At 42.3% G+C, this 19,534-nt stretch overlaps 1 protein-coding gene across 16 annotated transcripts in view; it reads left to right on the forward strand.

The window, feature by feature from the left end:
• The window catches only part of KCNQ2 (potassium voltage-gated channel subfamily Q member 2), a 122,279-nt gene that overhangs the window by 84,747 nt on the left and 17,998 nt on the right, over nucleotides 1-19,534 (forward strand). For 5 of the 16 annotated variants that reach the window (XM_073309034.1, XM_073309043.1, XM_073309037.1 and 2 more), the window contains 4 exons: nucleotides 1,625-1,678; nucleotides 10,758-10,981; nucleotides 11,840-11,948; nucleotides 14,479-14,610. In XM_073309034.1, the coding sequence (XP_073165135.1) occupies nucleotides 1,625-1,678; nucleotides 10,758-10,981; nucleotides 11,840-11,948; nucleotides 14,479-14,610 (519 nt within the window). Of the gene's footprint in view, nucleotides 1-1,624; nucleotides 1,679-10,757; nucleotides 10,982-11,839; nucleotides 11,949-14,478; nucleotides 14,611-17,807; nucleotides 18,583-19,534 lie in introns of those variants that run through there. The other 11 variants (XM_073309044.1, XM_073309045.1, XM_073309048.1 and 8 more) reach the window with 6 other exon arrangements.

Here is a 19,534-nt window from a genome sequence, read left to right on the forward strand (position 1 = left end):
GAGTTAGAAGAAGCAGATTACATGCTCCAGCATGAGTTAGGGTCACCTGGAATTGTGTAAATAAGCCTAGCAACCAGTTTAAAAGGTCATCTTCAAGTTGTAGATTGTGGTTCCCCATCCCACTTCCATTGAAATCAGAGGGAGTTTTACCATTAACTTAAATGGGTGCAGGATTGGGTCCCACTGGAATATATTATTTTAAAAAATATTTGTGTGTATATATCTATATATATTATATTATTATTAAAATGATACTGTTATTAAAATGGTGTCAGATATTCATGCTGTGACTGTGTGTAATCTGGGAATAATCAGTTGCCATAATGGGGACTGATTATTTGAAAAGAAGGGACTGCTACTTTCTTTAGAGACTGAAAAAGAGATTAAGAAACCAAGTAACCAATGTGTCTCTCCAAATCTGTGCATGCTGAATATTCTCTGTCTATGATGTTATCTATAGAGCCCAGCTGTATGGCTATCCAGGCCGCTAACCTGTCACTTGGGCTCTATGTGGGTGCAGGCTCTGTCTGCACTAAACTTGTTGCAGAGGCCTTTGGAGTCCTAAAGAAAGAGAGGGTGGATTCCATTTGAACTTGCACTGGCTGCTACAGAGCAGAAAGAATTTTACATATTCCTTCTGTTACTAAACACGAGCCCTTCAGGTTGCCAAGTTCAAATTTAAGAAAATGTGGGGAAAGCCAAATAGGGTTCCCCCCCTTCTGAAATTTAAATATAACTGCAAAGTCGTCTAGTAATACTTGAGCACAGCTGTCTGAAGCATTTTCAGGTTATGTCAGTGGGCTATCCCATAACCTTTTTGCAAAGAGAAGGCAGCTTTGTGTCAGGGGAACCCTGTCTTGGTGAATGGCTAACAGTATGCGAGTCCCTGAGCACAGAAAAGAGGGTGACTCGGGTCAGATTCATGGGAACTTTATAGATTCATTAACAAGTCCATAACTGCCTCCCCCACCACGCACACTTTTTTAGATCCTGATTTGCAAGTGTTACAAAAAATGGATTTTGTGAATTTTGAAATTCAAAATTTCAAGTCCTTAGCACGGGGGGATTTGCCACGTTCCATTGATGTGGGTTTTTAACACCTAATTTCACATAGCACTGTGGCAAGCAGAGAAGGAGCAAACTATTAATAACAAAATACTCGAAAGAAGAGAAATAAACCCTTTGAATGGCTTTGGAGGAAACTGTTTTTATCCTAGGACATTAACGTGGGCTCCACATGGTCGGGGAACTGAAAAATCAGCGATTAAATTTATTTACAAGAAATTAAGGAGGGACTGCTTTTTTTCCAAGCAGGTGGTAGGATCTACCTGGTGGACTCATTTTGTTAGTAAAGTCAACAGTTGGTGAAGTAATGCAACCAACTGAGTGCAAAAGGGGTCATTCCTAATAGCGGGTCATTCCTAAGTTACTACAGAGCAATTCCTTTCATGAATCTCACTGCAACAAATAAAACCCTTTTTTTTTCTTAAATGGTCAAATGTTAATATCCCATCACAAACGCAGCCATCAAAAAAGCCTGTCTTTTAAACCTAGAAACGATCATCAAAGTTTCCTGTTTGGCATTTGCTTCCGGGTCTAATCTTTACTCTCCCCTCATTTCCAGTAAAAGCAAACCATGCAGAGAGTCACTATGTGGATGCTGCTCAGGAAACTCTAGGTACCACGGGAAATGCGTCGCACGGAACTAATCTAAAGCTGCACGGCTCATTCTCTCTCTACCCTGCTACCACCCGTTCTGATCACTTCCCTGCTTAATAGAGGTACTAGATGAGTAAAACAAATTTAAGAGCCTCTTCATGTCCTTCTCTGAAATCAGAGGCTCTCTCGTTTTCCAATAATGCAGCACACAAGAATCAACAGAAGCTGGGGAAATGTGTAATGCTGACACTGGATATGGGCTAGCACGCCAGAGACTGGTAGCAATGAAGGAGGCCAAGAACTAAGCTTAAACAATGATGGAAAATAGAACATTTAAAAAAAAAAACCATTCATCATCTCTCTACGCCACCCTACGCTACAGGGAACCCTCGCACAGTTAATTGTATATTATAAAGCAATACAAATTTAGTAACAGAAAAATCACCAGCTCTCCACCTCCGCTAAACATTGTTCCTTTGGCTCTCTGAATACCTATGAATGGGCCTTTCCTAATCTTGTGGCATTTGGAAGAATGGCTTGCCTATCTAGCACCTCTACTACGCAGCTAGACAAGGACTAATCTTCAACCTATTGTAATCGACATAGGGGATATATTGTCTCTCCTATTGTGGGCATATCTCCTATTTGCATTAAAAGTGATCCTGCATATAGGTCGAGTGGGGAATAAATAGATTGACTTTAGAGTCTGATACAGTGTCTTTTATCAAGTTGACAACATGACTGCTAACCATCTTCAAAGACTTCTCCCAAACTTGTGTTCCTTGACACACTTGTCTGAGGATCATAAGGAATTTCCAGTGTCCTTTTTCTTTTCTTGACATATAAATATGTCCGTTATTCTCCTGCTCACATTAGATTCAAGTGCTCCCCTCCCCAGCACTGAATTTACAGGCAGCCAACAAGCGCCTTGTGGTTGAATAATTAATCCCCAGCATTTGCATGCTTGGAATGGTGACAGTGAATTCCCATTTATTTCTTGCATTGAGTGCAGGATCACAAGCACAGGGGCAGCAGGGAGCTGAGTGATGCAGCATGATTGTGACATGGGATTTATGCATGCTCTTTTTGGAATCCATTTTAATCCTCAAGATCACGAGTCTTTGTCTCTTTGTTAGAAAGCAGCTAAAGTAGAGTTTTAAAGAAATCTCTCTGGTTTCTCAATGAATTATTCCACCCTGTGTATTTTTTTCCTTGATTGCTATTGTTTTTTTTAATATATATAAATATATATACCTGCCATGAATGGATAGCTTCTAGTTTATCTTGGAATATTTTTATATACCAGAAGTTCAGAATCAGAGGTAAATCCCATGTCTTAATGGGTGACAAAGAGGAAAGTTCACAGTAACCAATTCTCCATAGTGAGATTCTTCTGTAGCTTAACTAATAGCCAGAATCTTCATATGGTCTCCTGTTGTATGTTCTGACCATGCTATGGCTCCCTTGGAGTTTATATTAGGAACGTCTGACTTCAATATCATTGGCGCATGGTTAGTTACATAGAGATTACTTACATAACTCACAAAAAGTCTGCTTCAAATTAGAGCTGTCATTACTATATTTTTTCATTCAGAACATTTAAATTTTATCTTATCTTCCATGTTCCCATCTACCAGTGCAGACTTTTCTATCCTTGGAGGTGTATGCTTCTAGCTGGTGAAGGCTCCTCCCTCCTGCACATTGATAGTGCCAGCTGTTTAATTTTAGGGCTCTTTTTGGCACTTATGAATGATATTAATAACACTTCTTTCTTGCTTGTCATTACACAGTACACCTCCTGGAAAACTGGAAGCTCTGATCTTCACTTGTTTGTCTTCTGACATTGGTATCAGTGGCCAAGTGAATTTGTATTACTTCCTAGGGATGGATACTTTCTTATATGCAAAGGCAGTATAAATCACTTAGATTTCTTTAGAAGAAATCTAACTCCTTCCTTCCCACTCGGCTTTTTCTTTTATTTCCCCCTTCTTGACTTCTGCTGGAGGAAGAAAGGAACCAATTCATTAACTAAGGATCCTTCCAAATCTATACAAGATCTCAAGAGGGAGTCTCTAAGCATTGGGGACTTAGAGCCATAAAGGAATCTTGGTCTTTGGTATAGCTAGATCTCTTTTATTATTTGCATCAATCATTGATGCCATATTTTGTTTTGTGGAAGGAGAAGACGTATTTGGAGTCTACCCAGACAGAGTGGAGCAAGAAAGATGTTCTTACCAATCATAGGAGGAAATGATGTGTGGACAAGGGGTGTTTGCAGAACAGTGGGGTAGCATGGGGTCAGGAATGGGGATGGTGGGATGCCTGAAATGGAATGTAGGATGTTTCTATACAGTAGTTTAGGTGATTCTGGTTGAGTAAAGAATAGGTGAGATTTGCTGATGTGCTCTGCAGGCTTAGCACCGTTCCAGCAATGCAAAACAGGCACAAAGCTGGCTTAATTGGAAAGAGCAGATGGTGTCAGGACTTTCTAGAAGATTCTCAGTCATGCCATAGTGCGTTCTAGAATGTTCTCCCATAATACTAGTTCTATCTGCTGAAAAACACACAGGGGACAAAAGCTTTGTGCTAGAAACAGCTGAGGCGGAGAACAGCGCAAAAGGTCAGCAGTAATTTAAAAATACCTAACCACAGGGTGAAATAGGTTTCCTGCTTCACTACAGGAGCCAGATGCATTTCTGAGGTGTTTCTTCCCTGGCCTCCCTGCTCAGTCCGGTCTCAAGGGCTTAGGTAGCATTGTAGTGACTCTCGGTGGGATTTTAGCTCCTAAGTGCCTAAATCCCTTTTGGAAATTAGATCTAGGCTCCTAAATCAGTGAGGCCTTCTGGCACTGAGCGCAGCAATGCCCAAATACCTTCCAATATTTGGGCCTCGGGCACCAATGCAGCTTGAGCATTTTCAGTTATTTCAAACTCAGCGCGGAAGGTAGGAAGATAGTCACCCCAGTACGAGCACTGCGGCCCACTCAGGTTATAGCAGGGGAAATGGTGGTTTCCCACCACATTGTACTTGGAATTTTTACTCGGTGAGCCCTGCTTTCTCCTCTGTTCCATGGGCTATATTCACCCCTGCTCTAACTCTGTGGAAGCCAGTGGAGATACACCAGGCATGAATTTTTGTCCTCTTTTGAATTCTAAGCCAGCCACGGCAAGCATTGTGTACCCACATTTTCTTTCCTTGATCTTGTCAGCAGTTGGCTTCTACCCGTTATTCACACCAGAAACCTAGTGGTCAACAATGGCTATTATTTCAATCTCAGCAGTTCTGCCTATCTTTAACAAAGTGTTCTGACAAGCCATGAACTCGGCACACACTGTGGTTTGAACAACGGCCCCATTTCCAACAGAACATAATTTTCCTCTCTCTCTCTCTCCCTCTCCTGGATATACTGTTCAGTAGAACATGTATTATTGCCAACTGAGTTCGCATATAAATGACTATTTAGTCCCGGGTGGTATTGGAGAGACAAGGCGGGCGAGCGATCTTTTATTGGACCAACTTCTGTGTCTCTCTCACCAAACAGAAGTTGGTCCAATAAAAGATACCACCTCACCCATCCTGTCTCTCTAATATCCTGGGGCCAACATGGCTACAACAACACTGCATACTGGATGGTATTGATCAGTCTGGCTAGTATTTTGCTATATGCAGGCAAAAGGAGAAAATGAAGCAGCTGGAAGAGTGTAATTTCAAATACATGAAAAAAACTGTAGGTAGTCATTTTTATTAATCCAAAATTACTGTGAATGCAGGAAATCCTCAAAGAGTAAGGGAATGCAAAAACAGAACATCAGGAGATTGCTAAGGCTATGAAACGAACCCACAAAACCCAGGAGATTTCCAACAAGAAGTTAAACCATCAATATCCATAAGCACATTGTGTGTCAACCAACTGTTCTGTGTTGTGTATGTACACAGAGGGTTAGTTCTTAACCACTTTTCTGGTGACTGCTGTAATCATCACATGCCAGATGGTCCCAATCCAAAGCCCAGTGAAGTCAGTGGGAGTCTTTCCATTAACTTCACTGGAATTTGGATTAGGCCCCTAAGTGCGCTAGTCAAGTATGGACTTTCATTTATTGGCATAGATATTTGCTAGGAATCTGCGTTAGAAAGTAAAAGAACATTTCAGTAACAGAGAAAAGGTAAATTATACGTTTCCACCCTTCACTGGATTCAGGTTAAATGCTGAGCAAATTCTCATTTAAGTCTGTGCAGTAATGCTGTAGGGTTCTTTTTTTAATAATAATAAAAAAATGAGTTTGAAACAAATATTAACCAAGAGTAGCTACCTCATTTTGATACAGGAACCGGCCAGACCATCTGATTCTATTAGTATTTCCCATAGATTTTGGTACAGGTTACAAAACCTTGTGATTCGCTTTTTTCCTCCCTTGCCCTTAGAACAGGCAGAATGAATGTCCCATTCTCCCTCAGTTCATGCAAGAGTCACAGTTACAAGCCTCCTTTCTTGCAGTTGTGTGTGTCAGGATAACCATTCCCTTCCCCCTTCCACTCAGCGTACATACTGTACAACCAAATAATGTCCATCTACCATCTGCGTGGTTGGCATCTAAGTATCACTTCTCTGACACACTGCACCTCTCCTTGCATGACGTTCTGGTTGGATGAGGACATGATCTTAGATTTGCTGAAAGCATTTGCTTTTCTTTTGCATTCTTCCCTCCCCAGCTCCGGCCGCCTCTCACCTGCATTTTCCACTACAGGGCCTGTGTCTGCATGCGGATTGTAGTCAGCTTTTACACTGAAAAAATTGCATGGCAGAAGGAAAACCTTAATGGATTACCAATGTTGTCTTTATTGTTAATGTTTGTTTGTTTAATACAAAGGAATGTTGGAGGCATTCCAAATGTCGAGAGTTTGAGTACTCAGGGATCAGACCTGAATGGATTTTAAATGTTCCTCAGATTCATGAGTGATATTTTTAATGAGTAAAATATTTCACCTTGTGATGTCCTAATATGAAATTCCTCTCTCTCATGATCTGTAGGAAATTCAGTGCTTTTTGATTTGCCATCCTTAGTTCATGGAAGCTTTTGCAACATATTTACTTGGGAAATGGGATTGGAGCCACCAGAATAAGGGCCCAGTTTTATTCAGTGATGGATAATTAAGTCCCAGGCAGGCTGCGAAGAGCTACAAAAGACTCTCTCAAAACAGGGCAACTGGGCAATAAAATGGCAGATGAAATTCAGTGTTGATAAATGCAAAGTAATGCACATTGGGAAACATATAAAATAATGGGGTCTAAATTAGCTGTTACCATTCAAAAAAGAGATCTTGGAGTCATTGTGGATAGTTCTCTGAAAACATCCCCTCAATTTGCAGTGGCAGTCAAAAAATCAAACAGAATGTTGGGAATCATTAAGAAAGGGATAGATAATAAGACAGAAAATATTCTGTTGCCTCTCTATAAATCCATGAAAAGAAAAGGAGTACTTGTGGCACCTTAGAGACTAACCAATTTATTTGAGCATGAGCTTTCGTGAGCTACAGCTCACTTCATCGGATGCATGCCGTGGAAACTGCAGCAGACTTTATATATACACAGAGAATATGAAAAAATACCTCCTCCCACCCCACTGTCCAGCTGGTAATAGCTTATCTAAAGTGATCATCAGGTGGGCCATTTCCAGCACAAATCCAGGTTTTCTCACCCTCCACCCCCCCACACAAATTCACTCTCCTGCTGGTGATAGCCCATCCAAAGTGACAACTCTTTACACAATGTGCATGATAATAAAGTTGGGCCATTTCCTGCACAAATATTTGTGCAGGAAATGGCCCAACTTTATTATCATGCACATTGTGTAAAGAGTTGTCACTTTGGATGGGCTATCACCAGCAGGAGAGTGAATTTGTGTGGGGGGGTGGAGGGTGAGAAAACCTGGATTTGTGCTGGAAATGGCCCACCTGATGATCACTTTAGATAAGCTATTACCAGCTGGACAGTGGGGTGGGAGGAGGTATTTTTTCATATTCTCTGTGTATATATAAAGTCTGCTGCAGTTTCCACGGCATGCATCCGATGAAGTGAGCTGTAGCTCACGAAAGCTCATGCTCAAATAAATTGGTTAGTCTCTAAGGTGCCACAAGTACTCCTTTTCTTTTTGCAAATACAGACTAACACGGCTGTTACTCTGAAACCTATAAATCCATGGTATGCCCACATCTTGAATACTGTATGCGGATGTGGTTGCCCCATCTCAAAAAAGATATCTTGGAATTGGAAAAGGTTCAGAAAAGGGCAACAAAAATTATAGGGGTATGGAACAGCTTCCATATGAGGAGAGATTAATAAGACTGGGACTTTTCAGCTTGGAAAAGAGGCAACTAAGGGGCGATATGATTGAGGTCTATAAAATCATGACTGGTGATTTTCCATGGTGTGGAGAAAGTAAATAAGGAAGTGTTATTTACTCCTTCTCATAATACCAGAACTAGAGGTCACCAAATGAAATTAATAGGCAGCAGGTTTAAAACAAACAAAAGGAAGTATTTTTTCACACAAAGTGCAGTCAACCTGTGGAACTCCTTACCAGAGGATGTTGTGAAGGCCAAGACCAGGGGTCGGCAACCTTTGGCACTTGGCCCATCAGGGTAAAGCCTCTGGCAGGCCAGGCCAGTTTGTTTATCTGGAGCGTCCGCAGGCACGGAGCCCCGCAGCTCACACTAGCTGTGGTTCGCCGTTCCTGGCCAATGGGAGCTGTGGGAAGCAGTGGCTAGCACGTCCCTTGGCCCACATTGCTTCCTGCAGCTCCCATTGGCCGGGAACGGCGATCCGCAGCCAGTGGGAGCTGCGGGGCTCCATGCCTGCGGACGCTCCAGATAAACAAACTGGCCCGGCCTGCCAGCAGCTTTACCCTGATGGGCCAGGTGCCAAAGGTTGCCGACCCCTGGCCAAGGCTATAACAGGGTTCAAAAAAGAATTGGATAAGTTCATGGAGGATAGGTCCATCAATGGCTATTAGCCAGGATGGTCAGGGATGGGTCCCTAGCCTCTGTTTGCCAGAAGCTGGGAACGGGCGACAGAGGATGGATCACTTGATGATTCCCTGTTCTGTTCATTCTCTTTGGGGCACCTGGCATTGGCCACTGTTGGAAGACAGGATACTGGGCTAGTTGGGCCTTTGATCCAGTATTGCTGTTCTTATGGATAAACAATCTTTACATGCTGAGCATGCACAATTCTCAAGCAAACTAATTCGGGCATGCAGCAGCACCTCTCAGGATGAAGCGCTAAGAGATAGGGTTGAAGTCTGGATTTTAGCTTTCGGCAGACTTCGTCAGATAAAACATTTAAACAGACCTTGTAGAATAAAGAAATTCGAACTGTACATGCAACACAAATGAGCCTTCCAAATGAATAGCCTCCAAGAACACCCTTCATTTAGGACCAGCTTTAAAAAGTAGCCTTATCTGTGCTTCTAATTTATGGCACTTGTGTTTTGCTCTTAGAATTAGAGTTGTAGTTAAGCATTTGGATCAGTCTGTAAAATGAGGTTTCACAATATAAAGCGACTGTATAAAAATAGCACAAGGGTTCAGCCCCCTGCGTGTCTGGTTCCTTTAATGACAAAACCAAATGCTCACTCCTGGCAGCGTAGCGCAGCGCAGCCGATAAAGCTGTCTCGCATATCCACAGCTATATTGTAACTGCAGAATCTTTATTATTAATGATGAAATAAGAGGCAGCTTAATTTTTAGATCTGAGGTGGCGGCACTGACAGCTAAAAAAAATAAATCTTTGCTACTTTAACTAAGCAAGTTTGACCTAGAAGTCATTCAGATAGGATAGGTTTCCACAATACCCTTCTCTCTGATTCACTTTCCTAAGCATAATCAGCTACTTGATTCAGTCAGTTCATGTGCACCTCTGTTGCTGAATTTGTAAGATGTTCCAATGCAGAATTTTAACTGTTATTGTGGTAGAAACCACTTCAAAATTACATCTGAACTTTACTTATTTACATTCATATAAAATATTGGATAAACGAGGAAGTGCTTTGTAGTAGTTATCTATTCTCAATAAATATCTTCTGTTAATAATCAGGTCATATTTGGTAAATATTAGGTCTATGCAAAACTAAAAATATTTTCAGTTTTGTTCCTGGGAATGTTGCAATTATCAATTTTTGCCCCTTTCATAAAGTTTCACAAAATCATTTTTTGCAAGTTTCATGTCAAAATTCATCATCTTCATTTGAAATTTCAGAATTCAGAAATTTGAAAATAGAGAGGTTTGGCTCCACAATAAGACTGTTTATCAGTGGGAATCATCTTTACTTCAAAAACAGGATGGTTTTCGAGCAAAAAACAGAATATTTTGCAATAAAATTGGATCATTTAAAAGAAATTGCAATTAAATGCAAACGTCTCAGATTTTGAAGTGTTCCAATTTTGCTTCAAATATTTGAGCAGCCCTAGTAAATATGCAAGCGCTTTTTAACCTCAAATCCTTATTAGGATTTTAATTCACAACTGTGTAGTTTAACATTCATTACACGTATAGAAAAAAGATTTTTATTTTAACCTGAAGATAGAAAATGGGTTGAGAACTTTTTCAGGCGGTAGAAAGATGGTGGGAGCGGTAGGGGAAAAGGGACAGGTGATTGGCCTGAAAAGACATAAATAGCTTTTTAATTTTACTTTGAAACATTTTTGGTAAACTTTTGTTAATATTTTCTTATTGGAAAAGGATTTTTGAGGGAAACTGTGGAAAAAAGCATCATAACTCTTGATAGGAACTAATAAATTATTTAAGGAATCGTCAGCATCATTGTTTCATGCCATTCTGTTCAGCAAGCCCTTTAATAATAGGAGGGGTTTCTGTTTAAACTTCCATTATTTTTTCCCAATTAACAACCCCTCACATTTCATTCATGATGATGGAAACCATTCTGAAATGCTCTAAAAAAAATGAAAACTGGACACATCTCACTGCTGCTTTGTAATGCCGTGGCTTTCTAAGGACTGAAGGGGAAGGGACGTTCGGTTTCCAGAGTGACTCCTCCTGCTGTCTCCTTTTTGTCTTTGTTTCAATTTGTTTCCATGAATAGTCAGAAGGTCAGTTTGAAAGACCGTGTCTTCTCCAGTCCCCGAGGTTCTGGAACTAAAGGGAAAAGCTCTCCACAGGCTCAGAGCCTCCGGAGATCCCCCAGCGCTGATCAGAGCATTGAAGATAGCCCGAGCAAGGTGCCCAAAAGCTGGAGCTTCGGAGACCGGAGCCGAGCCCGGCAAGCATTCCGGATCAAGGGAGCTGCGTCTCGACAGAACTCTGAAGGTGAGAGCTTCTGAGGGCAGCCATTTTGCCTTGTCACCATGGACTGCCATCCTGTTGGTTTCCTCCCAAGCTAAGTGGGGTCAGGCCGGGTCAGCGCTTGGATGGAAGATCTGCATGGTGCTACCACAACAGGAATTTTGCTTGCAGGAGTGAATCCTGCAGATAGTCAGTAAGGACATCTCCATTGCTTGGTACAGTATAAGGCAATCAGCTTCACATAGGAAATATTGGGGGTTTGATCCTTAAATTATTTACCTTCTGATTTACATATTTAGGCTTCTCAGACTAATTTGATCAAGAATTGTTTTTGGATATTCTGTGCATATCTCTTTGTCTCCAACCATCTATGTGCCACCACAAAGGGGATCAGATACCGATTACCCAGTAGCAAGGGAAGTTGGAGAATCTATACCCAGTGATTCTTACTCATTCTATGCCTTAAAGATTTTAATAATAGGCAGTTCATTTAAACAGGATCCTTCCTGGCCCAGCTGGTTTGGAGGAGGTGAAGGGGATTTGAACCGTCTAGACTTACTGAACTGTTTCATTCTCTCCCTTATTAGCACATAAGGTATGGTTTTATTTACATGAGGATGCTGGGGTGGGAGCAAAAAAAAAGAGAGCTTCATTCAGTTATATGATGCCCTTAAAGACAGATAGGGACTTAAACTAGTGGTATCAGATGTCATCTTAGCCTAGCTCAGAGGGAGAGAAAGCTTTTGTTAAGATGCAAAGGTAACATGCCATTTATGTCTTCCATGTGCTCTCTTCTGGGAGTCTGACGCTCCCATTCCTCCTGCTGCAAGGGCTCTCTAATTAGCTGTGAATTCTCTTTTTCTTTCTTTTTTTTAAAACCAGAAGCAAGTCTCCCTGGAGAAGACATTCCGGATGATAACAAAAGCTGCAACTGCGAGTTTGTGACGGAAGATTTAACGCCAGGACTTAAAGTCAGCATCAGGGCAGTGTGGTAAGAAAGGAAAAGGAGGAGGGGGATGAAGGAAGATGGAGAGACCTCCTTAGATGGTGAAATGTTAAAGGAAAATAAATAATAAGGGTATTTGTAAACCAAGCAGCATTGAATAACGCACATATCCCATCGCTGCTGGCTGGATCCCCCCCAGGTGCTCTGTTTTCCTTTGTATAAAGCTAAGCGGGGAAAAACAGTTTTTGCTTGGAGGAGGAGTAAAGGGAGAAATGGGAAAACGCTCTAAAAGTAAAGGAGTACTTGTGGCACCTTAGAGACTAACCAATTTATTTGAGCATAAGCTTTCGTGAGCTACAGCTCACTTCATTGGATGCATACATCCAAACCATACCGCTCACTTCGTGGTTAAATGCTGACATTTACAAAACCAGATGGAGAGAAGACACACAAGGCTGACGGACCCGAAGGATACTGGGGCTAGGATGTCCTTTTTTTTGCTGCCAGAAGTATTGACACAAAATCCCTACCTAAATCCCCACTTCTTCCCCACTCACATTGGTGGGTCCAGCTGGCCTGCCCCTCTCTACAAGCCACACACTTTGGATTTGGATCCAAGACTGAACGTCCCAAAAATCTGGCAGTGTCTAGCACTGGTATTGCTGCTCTGTACAGAGCTGGAGGATTCAGATGCAGCTCTGGATCCAGAGCCAAACTTAGTGTTTGGGGCATGGGTGCTAGAACCGGTGTTCATCTCCACTCCTCTCCTGTGTTGTTCAGTCAAGATGCCTGTCCAGTGACCTAAGCCCTAGCAAATAGAATTGCCACCTAGAGGATCCAGGTCTTATTCTTAGACCCAGCCTCCTCCTGTTGGAAGGCCTGTGGGAGTAGCTTTAGACCAGCGCCTTGGGGGCACCTCAAGAGTGGCAAGGCTAAAGAAGTGAAAACAATGGAATTCACCCACCATATTGCAAATGGGCCACTGTAACAAATCCATAGGTGCACAGATATAGACATATGAGTCATCATCTACAACACACACATGCCGATCTGGGGAGGGGACGCAGGCCCTTGGGCGTCAAAACCATGGACTCCTCTGACTCGCCCTAAATGATCATCTCTATTAGCTGTAGTATTAACAATATTAAGATGTATAGCCTCTAGTCCTCTGGCACCTAGAGATCAGTGGGGTGCGCATGCACACTCAGACAAGATCACCCAGTATAATACATGCCCTCCAGCTCAGGAAGTTTTTTCTGAGCCACGGGGAACCACTGGAGCTCATGTCCTAACCATCTGGCACCGTTTGTCACTGTATCATGTCATTACGGGAGGCTTCCATCAGAGGCTGAGGAAAGCAATCCTGGTCAGCAGGGGATAGCCATTCCCTTCCTTTCCCAGAGGCCCCTGCCACTCCCACCCCACCCAGGCCCAGGTTGCTCTATTATTTTCAGCCATTTATTGATAGAAACCTAGTAGCTGTCTGTCCCACTCCTCTCCATTGTCTTAAAGGAGGAGCCATTTTCCCTAAGAATTTTCTGGGAGGGTCTGAAAAATCAGTCTTTCCTCAGAAAATGGCTAAACGGAAGCAGAGAGAGAGAAGCACAGGGCTCGTTGTTAGGAGAGAAATGTCCTGTGGCTAAGGGGTGGCCTGTTATTCTTATTCGGCTCCTAGCTGAGATCCAGACAGTATTCAGATAATGGGAACCCCCACCTAACATGCACCATCCAAATACCAAGGGCTTTGCCCTTCTGTACTGCTTGGATTATGGGTGGGCCCATTGCTTTGTTGGGGAGTTGTGCTTCAATCCTCGGGGAGGCAGGGATTTATAGATGCAGTTTCCGCCTCCTCAGTAAATGCGTTGCTGCCCAGCATGCAGATCAAAGCAGGAAAAAATACACACCCACCAGAGAATATTTTCCAACGATTAACTTTTTTTTTGGCTGGATCTATGCTTCCTGCTGGCATCAGCGTGAAATGCACAAGGAGGATATTAAAGAGCCTAAGAAAATGCTGCCCTTTCCCCATCCTAGATGCCTTAACGCACAGATAGCAATTACAGCTTTGAGGCATTGGGGATTGCCGTTTGCACACCTCTGGGCCGGGGGATGGGGGGTTGTTAACTGCCACTACCCTCCCCAGGGCTTCTGCCAAGGGGAGCAGCTTTGAATTGCTTTGGGACTCCACAGAAGGCCACCTAGGAGAGGCACTGAATCAGCACCTTCAAACCCTATCCCGTGGTCAGCTGGGTTGGTCCAGTCTGCCCCCAAGATCTCCAGTGGGGCAAGCTGGGGGTTGTGGATGCTGTGCATTACTGAGGCTCCTCCCCTACCTGGAAGACTTTCCACCAAGCTGGCTAGTGAGATCAGCAGCCCCGAAAGCGTATGGAGCCCTACATTTTGAGCCTTGGTTCTCTCTGCTTTATCTAAAGTAGCCTCAGATGGTGTTAGCTTTTCAAATGTCTTGTTCCACTCTGGTTCCCAGGTTGCTCTCTGCAGCATGGGCATGCCTATCACTCTACAGTACATGGCTCCAGCATGAGCAATCACATTTTTTCCTTTCTCTCTCCCCTAGCATCATGAAATTTCTTGTTTCCAAACGGAAGTTCAAGGAGAGCCTTCGGCCTTACGATGTGATGGATGTCATCGAGCAGTATTCAGCCGGTCACTTGGATATGCTCTCCCGGATAAAAAATCTCCAGTCCAGGCAAGAGACTCCACTGTTGGTTGTGATTGCACCCCAGGGGTGGGTGGTAGGAGTGAGAGGGTCAAGATAAAGTCCCTTTTTTTTAAAACACCCACATCTTATTTTTCTTTCTAAGAAAAAGCCTAATGGAAAACAATGTATTTCTGAATAACTCCTGGTTGTGAGTTGGCCACAAGGGGTGAATTTTTGGCACAGAGTGGCTGGAGGGCAGATTAGTTTTACAGTTCCCATTATTTCCATTGGGAATAAGGGCAAGTAAGTGTCCAGTCTAGGGGAGGGAGCTGGGCATTCTGGGTAAGGGTGCTAGACAGGCTCCGGAAACAGCCTCAGGCTCTGTTATGAAACAGAAGCAAACCCGGTTCCATCTCTTTGTGCCCATAAAGCCATGTTACCTCCCATGCCATGGCACCACCAGAGAATCCTTACTGAAGGATCCTTCTCTTCCCTCCACCCCATCCCACTCCACACACACAAGTTGGTTGTTCACATTTCACCCTCCCACAGAGAGTATGTTAAGAGCCTCCCTCCCTGTGGCACAGCATGTGGTCAAAGAGCAGAGCAGGGTGTATGTAAATCTTTCAGAAACATTTTGGGACATATGTCTCAGTGCTTTGCTGTTGGATACTTACGATTTGACATCGCCATTCGGGGGCTGGGTGGCATATCCTTACTAGTGGCAAAATAAAATAAAGGAGCTACTTTGAAAGTACCATTTTTGGCCCTCTTGTTAAGAATAAAGGAGCTATTAGAAAAATGGCCCCAGTATGAGAGACTTTTGTAAATATTTGACATCTTTTGCCCTAGGAAGTGGGAGGAGTCTGAACTCTGTTTGGATTGGGTGGGAATGAGGGAAGAATATCTTTAAAATATGGGAGTTTCACCTATCAGCCTGGCTGGGTAGCCTCAGTGGAACAGGAACTAAACTACATTGGCTGTATAACTATCCGTGGGTAGTGAGTTGGTTTTATAGGCGAGGGAGTGCATAAAGGGGATTTAACACAGGACAGGATCGAGCTCCTTGTGTTTAAACAGTATGGAAGAGGAAGCATTAGGAAGAGTATAAAAGGAGGGAGAGAGAGAGAGAGAGATACTTTAAACTCCACCCTTCCTTTCCAACGCCCAAATTATTTTACCTCAGAAAAAGTTTGAATTCAAACCTATGAGCCGTGGATGAGAGACAAGCCATTGACGGTAAGAACAGTACTCTCTCTCCTTACAAATAACCCTCAATCGTGTCAATTAAGAAAATCTGCCCTTTGCGGCCTACAACATGTAGATACATGTAACTCAAGGCATGTCTTTGCACCTTAAATTACTTTCAGTCAAAGTGAATGTCACTTATATGCCTAACTCACTGCTTGTGCCTGTGTGTCAGGCAGAGGCAACCAAGTAATGTCATATAAATATTTGCCTCTGCAAACTTGTAAATGCAAAATGGGTGTTCAAGTGGACATGACTCTCTAGCCTAAAAGGGTCTTTCTCCAAGCCCCATTGAAGCCAATGGAAATTTTTCCATTGACTTCACAAGGAGTTAGATTGGGTCCTTTGCACGGATAAGGCATATGACAGGAAACAGTGAACATTGTCTTTGGCTCTTTAATTTCAAAATCTAAATGATGGAGCCACGATTGGAGATAAATCAATGCCTGTTACCTCATATTCCCCATAAAAGTACTTGTGTTTCCAGAATACTGTGTGTTACCTATATTCCCAGTTAATTCTGGATTTGTCATGTCATTGTGAGAGTTGTTCAAAGAGCAGGACTGAGCTTTCTGTCACAAACCCACTGTGTCAAGCAAAGCACTTAAGCCCAGGTTTAGCTGTAAGAGTATGAAATCACTTGAGTAAAATCTTTCCTTTTGAGATTTCCAGCTGAGGTGTGCACAGTAAAGTCTGTCTAGGTTAGGGAAGATCTAGATGGGCACCCGTACTTTTTGGGGTCTTCAGCTGAACCTTGTCCCCGGTAAGGTTCTCCAGTCCTGCCTGCATTTTTCTTGTTCTGAGATTATGTGTTCCAAAGAGAAAGTTGTTTGGCTGGTTGATTTTTGGGTGGAACCGGGAGTGGCTGTTCCGAAAGAGAAGGCCAAATGCTCCTCTCGGATCCATCTGTGCAGTGGAATGCAGTAATCATTGGGGTAGGTTGTGACGTAGACTATACTTCCTTCTATCCTGGGAAGGAAGGAAGGAAGGAGTAAAACTATCTCCTAGAGCCCCAGGTAGGCTACCTAGACCTTCATCTCATGCACGCAGGACATTGTTCTCTCACTTACTCCCCCGTCCCCAGAACAGGTTGGTGGAGAATGAGCAGGGTATGGATGGGGAAGAGGACAAGACTTGTGTGCGCCCCACAACATGCTGATCAGCACAGTGGAGCTGGTACAGAGGGGAGGGAAGTGGGGCAATGCAATTTGCTGCTGGTGTAGAGCAATGAAGGACCAAGGCAATACGTTCTCTCTCTGAGAGAGAGAGAGAGAGAGAGAGAGAGAGTTTGTGATGATCAGCATTTGTGATGATCTTTATTGTTAGCTCTCTGTGGCCAGTGTTTTGCTGGGTTAAAGCTTTATTCAGGCAAACTTGTGGGAGTGTTCACGTGCACTTTTCTCTTGAATCATTCATAACTCTCTGTCACTGCTCTTGTGACATGTCTGTAATTGGTTCTTTTTGGTATTCTGTCCCTGGCTTACATCCCTTTCCAACATCTTTCCAACCATGGATGCATTTCATTCACTGAGTGTACAATTCCACAGTGTACCTCATTTACACCTTGCTGAGGATGTTTTATCTATCATTGTAATAGAAATGAGAATATATATTGTCTTATATCTGACATTTCCAATGGGACATTGCCACATATATGCAAATATATTCCAGTGTGTACAGTATGTTGCCTATTATATGCAGAGTGACTCCCATTTTAAGCAGCAGTGACGTTCTTTTGATGCCCAGTTCCGTGAATCTTATGTTTGGCCAGATAAGATTTGGCATTAACCATGAACGATCAGGCAATATAATGCTGCATTCTGTTTCAAGCGGAATATATTTTCCAATTTTCTCTCTCTCTCTCTCTCTCTCTCTGTCTTTTATTTTTAATTTTTTTAGTTGTTCTTTATGTTTCTGCAACTTTCTGACCAAGTTCTTTCTACGTGTTGCTTCATTATGCATTTTGCTGGTGTCTTTTTTCTTATTTACTTTGCCAGGATAGATATGATTGTGGGTCCCCCGCCCCCTTCAACTCCCCGGCATAAGAAGTATTCAACCAAAGGACCCATGCTCTCTTCCAAAGAGTCACCCCAATACTCTCCTAGGTTAGGATTCACCAAAATGCTGCTTTCTCTGGATTTTTCATTTGCTTAATGTCAAACCCCTTTCATGCCAGGTATATGACGGCATGCATCACTTAATAAGGCAGCTCGCTGACACATATACCTCAAAATCGCTTGGATTTACTTTTGGCGATGGCTTTTCACACTAAGGCAAGTCTAAGGCAAAAAAATTATACAACCATTGATTTCTCCTGTGAGCATATTTCAGTCATCCTCAACTAGTTGTTTGGGATGGCCAAATCATCATTTGTTATGATATTGCAGCCAATATAAAAGACTACAAAAATATCTTCAAGAGCAACAAGATTTGTTATTTTCATCTAGAAGAAGAGGTAAGATTAACTACAGAATGGAAAACTTCTCACTCTGTGTGTGTAGACAAGCAGGTGCAAATATACGCTTGCATCTACCCACCTATATTCATTGAAATGAACATATTCCTTGTTTTTTTTCCAGTGGGCAACATTTGAATCAAACGCATTTCATATTTATAGGGAAGGAAATGAATAAATGCACAGAACCATTTTCACCCCGGTCCAACTCTATTGACCAGAGTAAATGTATAGCATCACTAAAAATGTCACATACGCTGGGCCGAGTGTTCAAAAGAATCCTTAATTTTGTGTGCAGAAATAAATGCTGTGTCAAATCCTTGCCTCATTTAAATCAATGGGAATTTTACCATTGACATTGCTGTGGATTCACTCTGGGTAAAATATTCAGAAGCACCAAGTTATTTTGAAAATTTTACTCCTGCATGTCTTATCAGTGAAATAAACAACAGTGTGTTCTCAGTTATATGCACATCAGCTGGAGGGACGTCTCGCCTACGTGTCTGTGAGCTTTCACTGCCCAACTGTGTTGCAAGCGCAAACACGAGTAGTTAACCCAACGAGATCATTCAAAGTAACTACTCAGATTTACACTCACAGATGAACAGTGGGTTCAAAAATGGGGACAAGCATTTTGACCAAAATATTCCCCATTTATCTAGAGCATCACACCTGAACGCATATGTATATATTTGGTAGAAAGTCATATTAGGTGCACAGGTAGAAGGTGATTTCAAACATAACTATGTTATTCCTTCAAAATATTTTTCCAAATATGCTTGCCCTCACTTAGAACTAAGTACATGGATTCATGACAGATCTGTAGTTTTCCATATAAGCTGTTTTGAGTTATCTGTGCCTGAGAAACATGTGTGCATTTTTTTTTCAAACCTATTTATTCACATCCTGTTAACTCGAAGATGGAAAAAAACCCAGTTGGATTGCACCTTGTAGAAACCTCCCACTTTGAACTTAGGTCTAGCTTGAAAAATTTCAACCCAAAAGGTAACAGTTGTTTCTGAAAGTTCAGGACCTGAAAACAGGTTTTAAACATGAAATTGTTTCCTCAGCCATAACAGTATTTTGAAATGCGCTTTAAAAAATGGGCAGATTGTATATAGTTATAGCTACATATTATGTACAATGTACAAAACATCTTGGCTAGAGTGGAGATTTATACACTAAAATTACTACCTTGCAGATTGAAAAAATGACCAGCAATGGGAAAGGATGCCCAAAATGCCAAACTGAGGGTATTTATATTATCAC

Source organism: Lepidochelys kempii, chromosome 13 (genome assembly GCF_965140265.1).
Source record: "Lepidochelys kempii isolate rLepKem1 chromosome 13, rLepKem1.hap2, whole genome shotgun sequence".
NCBI classification, from domain to species: domain Eukaryota; kingdom Metazoa; phylum Chordata; order Testudines; family Cheloniidae; genus Lepidochelys; species Lepidochelys kempii.